The sequence below is a fragment of the Nestor notabilis genome, unplaced genomic scaffold (assembly GCF_000696875.1).
Source record: "Nestor notabilis isolate BGI_N333 unplaced genomic scaffold, ASM69687v1 scaffold21700, whole genome shotgun sequence".
Classification (NCBI taxonomy): Eukaryota; Metazoa; Chordata; class Aves; order Psittaciformes; family Psittacidae; genus Nestor; species Nestor notabilis.
Genome location: NW_009909990.1, coordinates 22,538 through 30,503, shown reverse-complemented (window position 1 = coordinate 30,503; position 7,966 = coordinate 22,538). Strand labels below are relative to the sequence as shown.

The 7,966-nt window shown below is 57.9% G+C and overlaps 1 protein-coding gene across 1 annotated transcript in view; it reads left to right on the top strand.

Annotated features, from left to right (window-relative positions):
* Positions 1–7,966, top strand: part of ITPR3 (inositol 1,4,5-trisphosphate receptor, type 3) — a gene marked incomplete at its 5' end in the record, with an annotated part of 31,263 nt that overhangs the window by 5,472 nt on the left and 17,825 nt on the right. The window contains 18 exon segments of the mRNA XM_010023847.1: positions 209–295; positions 475–633; positions 775–873; positions 996–1,079; positions 1,806–1,952; positions 2,273–2,368; positions 3,380–3,430; positions 3,990–4,132; positions 4,286–4,385; positions 4,670–4,830; positions 5,469–5,610; positions 5,813–5,974; positions 6,093–6,265; positions 6,374–6,493; positions 6,629–6,811; positions 6,896–7,147; positions 7,416–7,560; positions 7,724–7,871. Coding sequence (XP_010022149.1) covers positions 209–295; positions 475–633; positions 775–873; positions 996–1,079; positions 1,806–1,952; positions 2,273–2,368; positions 3,380–3,430; positions 3,990–4,132; positions 4,286–4,385; positions 4,670–4,830; positions 5,469–5,610; positions 5,813–5,974; positions 6,093–6,265; positions 6,374–6,493; positions 6,629–6,811; positions 6,896–7,147; positions 7,416–7,560; positions 7,724–7,871 — 2,452 coding nt within the window.

The following is a 7,966-nucleotide window of genomic DNA, read 5'->3' as shown; positions in this document are numbered from 1 at the left end:
GCTTGGAGCAACCTGCTCTAGCGGAAGGTGTCCCTGCCCATGGAACTGGATGAGCTTTAAGGTCCCTTCCTACCCAAACCATTCCATGATTCTATGATTCATACAGCTGCTGAGGGCCACACCATGGTCCCGGGCTGAGCTTTTGGATGCAGAGGACCATATTGTAGCTCTGGCCTGTGCACTCAGCTCTTCTCCTTTCGGCATTCAGCATGCAGCCCAGATGGAGCAGAAGCAGAACGATACGGAGAACAAGAAGGTGCACGGGGACGTGGTGAAATACGGCAGCGTCATACAGGTACGGGCGCTCACCCTCCCTCCTCTGTGCTTGGGTGATGAGTCTGGGGGGAAATGTGTGGATCCAGCACGTGCAAGTGGGCTCAGGAAAGGGATTTTGGGTTCACCCCTGGGTACGACCCGCATGGGGACCTCTGGGACCGTCCTGCTCACGGCTCACCCCAGCACGTGCTCCTCCAGCTCCTCCACATGAAGAGCAACAAGTACCTGACGGTGAACAAGCGGCTGCCAGCCCTGCTCGAGAAGAACGCCATGCGGGTGACGCTGGATGCTACTGGCAACGAGGGATCATGGCTCTTCATCCAGCCCTTCTGGAAGCTGAGGAGCAACGGAGATAACGTGAGTGTGGGGCTCATAACTCCTCAATGAAGCTCAATGAAGACGTGCAGAAAGCACCATGTGTGCTGCCAGCCAGGGCTCTCCTCCCCGCCGGGCGCCTGGTCTCATCCTCGATCCTTCCTTTCCCATTTTCCTCCCCAGGTAGTTGTGGGAGACAAAGTCATCCTGAACCCTGTCAACGCCGGGCAGCCGCTGCACGCCAGCAACTACGAGCTTGCTGACAACGCTGGCTGCAAGGAGGTACAGGGAGGCTGTGCTGGTGCTGCGGGGTTGGGCTTTTGTGGCTTGCCTTGTTTTCTTTCCCTTTTTATTCCTTTCTTCCCCTGTCCCAAGGATCATGACCGTGTTCTCTTGCTCCTCAGGTGAACTCGGTCAATTGTAACACCAGCTGGAAAATCAACCTTTTCATGCAGTTCTGTGACCACATGGAGGAAGTGCTGAAAGGGGTAAGGAAGGAGGTTCAGCTCTGCAAGAACAGGGCGTGGGAACAGCCGCTGGGCTGTGTGACAGGGGCACAGGAAGGAGATCCTGCCTTGGGTTCTCCCAGAAATTAGGGTCCTCATTACCTGGAGAACTGAACAGCAAGCTAGCACTGGCTGTTCTAGTATCTCCTGGCAGCAGGTACCCAGGGGGGCATGAAATTACTCTCTGCCTTATTGTATTGAGGTGGCTCTGGAGGACAATGCGAGGCACACACAGTGCCAGCAGCGGCTTCTGGCTGTGAGGACAATTTTCGGCTGTTGAGCCGTGCATCAGGGCTGGCTGCTGCCTGGGAAAGGAACTTTCCCCGTGGAGCTATTGTTCAGGGCTGAGGTCCTCCAGGAAGCAGCTGGATGGATATTGATTGTTACGATCTTACAGACCCCCGTCCCCAGGCGCCACACTTATCCCCAGCTTCCCGCATCCCCTGCATCCTCCTTCCTGGGGCGTTAATGCCTTAAACACATTCATGAGCGGAGCCTCTGCCCACTCCCAGGGTGTAAAGTGGGGGGTTTGATGCTCAGGCTCCTGCTCCTGAGTTCCTGCCATGCCATGGCTGGGAGCTGGCCTCTGTTCTGGACCATGTATAGGAGGGATCCCATCCGCTTTGCAGGGTTGGGGGTTGCAGGAGGAGATACTTTGGCTTGTAGGAGGGCCATATCGTGGGGTCTCACCACTGTGTCCTGGTCCAGGGGGATGTGGTGAGGCTCTTCCACGCCGAGCAGGAGAAGTTTCTCACCTGTGACGAGTACAAAGGCAAGCTGCACGTCTTCCTCCGCACCACCCTCAGGCAGTCGGCCACCTCGGCCACCAGCTCCAACGCCCTGTGGGAGGTGGAGGTGAGCAGGGAGGGGATGGAGCATGTGTCTGTGGGCTTTTGGGGTGCCTCCATGGGCTGTGGCGCTTCCACGGGGCAGGGTTGCTAGAAGCAACGGCTGTTTCTATACCAGGCTCAAGCTCTGTGAGATTATGGGAGCTGCAGCTGATGGATGGGTGCTGGTGTCTGTCTGAGCTCCACACCCCAAATATATTTTCTCGCTGCTACCTTTGCAATAGGACAGGGCTCTGATCATTGCGGTGTTTGCCCGGGGTCAGTGGAGGCAGCACCAGCATCCCAGCTCCTCGCGGCCCCGGCTGAGCTCTCCTGTGCTTCTCCCAGGTTGTCCACCACGACCCGTGCCGAGGAGGAGCCGGGCACTGGAATGGCTTGTACCGCTTCAAGCACCTCGCCACGGGCAACTACCTGGCAGCAGAGGTAAGGGGGGGAGTAGAGGGGTGCAGAAACCTGCCCTCGGGAGGCTGGCACATCCCTGGCAGAGGCAGTGCCCTCCCAGGGCTGATTCTGGTCCCGCTCCAGTTGGCTTCGAGGGGACACTGGCACCAGGGCTGGGAGCATCATCGGCATGGACCTGTTTGCAGGACTAGGCTTCCCACTGAACCCCCACCCCATGGTGCAGGGGTTTGCTTGCCAAAACTGCTGTTTCCGGCTCCCTCCTCTTCTGGTCCAGGGACAGAAGGGGTGGACAGGACTTTCCTCTGTTTGCTTGCTCTAATATCACCTCCTGGTGCAATGGAAGCAGGGGGTACTCATCCTACTGTCCTCACCTAGGGAAAGTGTGGGCAAAATCCGGCCTGGAAACACCATCTGCCTTTTTTTTTTACTCCTATTTAAGTGAAGCTCAAGACCTCCTGATAGAGGTGCAAAGAAGTTTCTGCACTTAGATAATGTTGTTGGTTTGACACTAATGAGCTGCCACGACCAAGGGCTACCCCTGCTGCCAGGGGAGCAGGGACATACCAAGGGGTATCTCAGTGCTTCATGTGCAAGAGGTGCTCCCGAGCTGGAGAAGACAACAAAAAGCAGCCCCAGGGCCCCTTCTACCACTGCAGGGTGGAAAACAGCAAATACTGGGGCTCCTAAATAGCTGCTTTAAACTAAAAGACACTGAGGTGACATCTGCAGAGGAAAGAAGATCGCAGATTGGTCCTCATGCTGGCTTGGTGCTGCCCAGCTTGTGTTGGTCACTGAGACCTCAGGAGGGATTTACAGCAAGACCTTGTTGCAGTGCAGAGTCCGGGTCTGCCTGTCCCACTCCTTGGGGATGGCAGTGCTGTGCATTGGGAATGGGTCCCAGCCTCCAGCCCCATCTGGGCAGGTTTCCTCTGTTGAGGGAGGCAGGAACAGAGATAACACCCCGTGCTCAGGGTGGAGGGACCGAGTGGGAGGACTGATAGCTCTCTTTCATCTCCCTCTTTAACTTTTCAGGAAAACCCAAGTTATAAAGGAGACGTGGCTGAGCCCAAAGCAGCGCCCACGGTGAGCTGTGTGCAGCCTCGCTAGCAGAAACGCTGCTGCCGCTGCCTGAAATCACGCCGTCTCTTAGACTCTGCCTGAAAGCAGGGAAATGCCCCAAAACCGAGCCTGCTGCGGGGCCAGTGCCTGCGCTGTGCCACCGGCTCCTGTGTGGTGCTGAGGCTGCAGCCGGAGCCTGTCCCGCTGCCCAGCCGAGCATCCCATGCCCCAGGCTAGCATCCCCGTGTCCCGCTTGTGAGAGGACCCTGCTGAAATCCATTGGAGAGGTCCCAGCACATGCTGGATCCCCAGCCCATAGGGAATTGCTGGTAGAAGAGAGATTTGGACTTTCAGGGTTTGTTTTCTCTTTGCTGATGGAGAGGTTTGGACAAGGGATGGCCTCGTAGCTCAGGTGCATCCTGCCACGCTTCTGCTCTCGCAGCCCCTCCACGCTGCGAGGCTCGGCCCAGTGTCCAAGCCAGCGCTTCTGCTCTGAGCGTGCGTCCTGTGCTCTGTGTGTCCTGTGCTGTGTGTGCACCGGGGCCGTGCTCACACCACACTCAGAGCCACTTTCCCGGTGCAGGGGGGCAGTGGCCGGGCCAGCCGCAGGAACACGGGTGAGAAGATCAAATACCGTCTGGTGGCCGTGCCCCACGGCAACGACATCGCCTCCCTCTTCGAGCTGGACCCTACCACGCTGCAGAAGACTGACTCCTTTGTCCCACGGTATGTAGCGCCCGCTGTCCCAGAGGGACTGAGTTAAGGAAAGGAGGATGAATTGCCTGCTGAAAGATACTGGCAAGTCTGTTCTTTCGGGGTCTTTGCTGGGTGCTGGTGTCTGTGTGGGGATCGCTCACCAGGACACTGTGCCCTTCACAGAAACTCCTATGTGAGGCTGCGCCACCTCTGCACCAACACCTGGATCCAGAGCACCAACGTGCCCATTGACATCGATGAGGAGAGGCCCATTCGCCTCATGGTATGGCCCTGCTCCCTCCCCCAGGGCGAGGATTTATCCCCTGTTCCCCAATAGCTCTTGGCATGCTCCTTCCCACCCAGGCTTTACCCAGGGACTAAAATACCCTCATGATCCAAGGGGGTGGCAGGACACCAGCCTAGCATCCGCCCCAGTGACCCAGAGCCCAGCCAGTCTTTCCGATGGGGACAAGCTGGGTCATTGACTTAGCCGGGTTGGTGGCAGATGGTGGGGATGTGCTTCCAATTGCCCTGTCTGTGTGATGCTGCTTCCCTGTTGCTTCCCAGCTGGGCACATGCCCCACCAAAGAAGACAAAGAAGCTTTTGCCATCGTCTCTGTGCCAGTGTCTGAGATCCGGGACCTGGACTTTGCTAATGATGCCAGCTCGATGCTGGCCAACGTGGTGGAGAAGATGAACGAAGGTTTTCTCAGCCAGAATGACCGGAGGTAAGAAGCCATTTCCCCTGGGAGATGGAGCCGTGCTGGGCTTCTCCAAGGGCTCTCCAGCATCACTGCAGGATGGGGCCCCTGCCTGGGTCTCGGTGCCAGCGCTGTCTTGCTTTCCTTTCCACAACCTGAATCCACGCCTGCTTCTCCCAGGAGCCTGGCGAGGAAGCCAGATAACGGCGCAGCCCCGCTCGGCCCCTCCTTTGCTGCTAGAAAAATATCCGAGGGGCTGGAGATGGCCCCACGATAGGGGCTCCGGGTTAGTCAGGGCACTATTTATAAGTGGGTGGGTTCTTGGTGCTTCCTGAGCAAACACAGATCCCTCGTGGGACAGAGCGAGCTGCTTCCGCCCTGCCAGCCCGCCCGTGTGGGTCCCACGGGGTGACTAAGGGGGCAGAGGCGTTACATGCAAAATCACTGGCATGATTCACAAGCTCAGGCCCTGGCGTTTGCCCTGGCTCGTATTAGTTTCCTTAGGAACCATAGGGGCTGTAAACCCTCTTGCTTCAGGGCACCATTAACCTCTACCAGGGAGGAGAGGACCAGCTCTTTGGTCCTCCAAAATGCACTGGCATTATTGCAGGGACCCAAGTCTGGGTGCAGACCCCTCAGCCCACTTGCCCCTTGTCCCTCTGCAGGTTCGTGATCCAGCTGCTGGAGGACTTGGTGTTTTTCGTCAGCGACGTCCCCAACAATGGCCAGAACGTGTTGGACATTGTGGTGACCAAACCCAACCGGGAGCGGCAGAAGCTGATGCGGGAGCAGAACATCCTGAAGCAGGTGAGTGGCCCTGAGGTCCTTCATCTGAGCAAGGTTGGGGTCCTGTGGAGATGCCCATGGCCACGATGGAGGCCAGGGGTGTGGAAGACTCCATGGAGGAGGTGTAGCTGGTCTCCAGCTCATGCCTTAGTGGTGTCCAGCTGTGCATGGGGGTGATGGTGTGGGGGGGGACACAACACTCATCATCTCTGCTTTTGGGCAGATCTTTGGGATTCTGAAAGCCCCTTTCAAGGACAAGGGTGGGGAAGGGCCCCTGGTGCGGCTGGAGGAGCTGTCGGACCAGAAGAACGCTCCCTACCAGTACATGTTCCGGCTGTGCTACCGCGTGCTCCGGCATTCCCAGGAGGACTATCGCAAGAACCAGGTATATGGGAGGTAATGGGGGGGGACCCTGGAAGCTGATGAGGTCTCGGTGGGCAGGGGGACTTTGCCAGGCTCCAACACTGAGCCCTGTGCGCTCACCACCTCTCTGCCCGCTCCAGGAGCACATTGCCAAGCAGTTTGGCATGATGCAGTCCCAGATTGGCTACGACATCCTCGCCGAGGACACCATCACGGCGCTGCTGCACAACAACCGCAAGCTGCTGGAGAAGCACATCACCAAGACAGAGGTGGAGACCTTTGTCAGCCTGGTGCGCAAGAACCGCGAGCCACGGTGCGTGTCCCAAAGGGCTTTTTGCACATGATGGGTGGGATGTGCTTTGACCAGAGGTGGAGAGAGTCCCCGGGGACCCCCTTTCACATCAAGCCTTCTGCTCTGCAGATTTTTGGACTACCTCTCTGACCTGTGTGTGTCCAACCACATTGCCATCCCCGTCACCCAGGAGCTGATCTGCAAGTGCGTGCTGGACTCGAAGAACAGCGACATCCTCATCAAAACGGAGTCAGTAGCCAACGGCAGAGGTTTCCCACGTTCACAGTCTGGTGCCTGGCCCTGCCTTCCACCAGTGCCCTGGTAGAACCCCGTCACCTCCCTGTCCACGGGAGCATCTCTAGTTTTACCTCTTTTCTGTCCCAGGCTGAGGCCAGTGAAGGAGATGTCCCAGACCCACGAGTACCTGAGCATCGAGTACTCGGAGGAGGAGGTCTGGCTCACCTGGACAGACAAGAACAATGACCACCACGAGAAAAGCATCCGGCAGCTGGCACAGGAGGCCCGGGCTGGCAATGCCCATGACGAGAACGTCCTCAGCTACTACAGGTGACAATCCTGTGGCATCTTCTCTCCACGTGAGGGTGCAAGGGCTGCGTGGCCTCATGCCCTCTCCCCCTCGTCCCTGCACAGGTACCAGCTGAAGCTCTTTGCCCGCATGTGCCTGGATCGCCAGTACCTGGCCATCAAGGAGATATCCCAGCAGCTGGGTGTGGACCTCATCTTCCTCTGCATGGCAGATGAGATGCTGCCCTTCGATCTCCGGGCATCCTTCTGCCACCTCATGTTGCACGTGCACGTGGACAGGGACCCCCAGGAGCTGGTGATGCCCGTGAAGTTTGCACGGCTCTGGACAGAGATCCCCACAGCCATCACGATCAAAGAGTGAGACACAAGTGGGGCTCACAGCGGTTTTGAGGGGCAGGGCAGATGCCATCCAGTGTAGGGACTGGCTTGGCTTTAGCAAGGACTGGAAGGAGGGCATTTGTGGAGTGGCTTTGGTAGGTCTCGGCCCTCGGGAGTGAGCTCCATCGCAGTCACGAGCATCACCTCTGGCTGTGATGGCTCAGCAGCTGCCTGGACAATGCTCCTTCCAGGCAGGCTGTGAGGATCTCGCTGCCACCCAGCTCATCGCCACCGTCTCCCTTCGCAGCTACGACTCCAACCTCAACGTCTCACGTGATGACAAGAAGAACAAGTTTGCCAGCACCATGGAGTTTGTGGAGGACTACCTCAACAACGTGGTGAGCGAGGCCGTGCCCTTCGCTAATGAGGAGAAGAACAAGCTCACCTTCGAGGTACAGTTCCTGCCAGTGTCAACGGCACGTTGCAGGATGCAACAGGGTTTGGCTGCGACTGCCTCTTGATGGGGTGGCTGCGCTGGCATCCCTCTCCCCGGGCTTGTGTCTTCTGCTCAGCCCCGAGCACGACGAGGGCTGGAGTTGCCTTGTCCTTCTACAGGTTGTCAGCCTTGCCCACAACCTCATCTACTTCGGCTTCTACAGCTTCAGTGAGCTGCTGCGCCTGACACGGACACTGCTGGGCATCATCGACTGTGTCCAAAACCCCCAGCTGATGATGCAGGCGGTCTACAACGATGAGGTGACGGGTGAGTCCCTGCTCCATAACCAGCCATGGTCCTGTAGGAAGGTGTTTTCCATGGTCTGCCCAGTGCTTTCCCGTTTTGGCTGCCGCGCTTTGCTG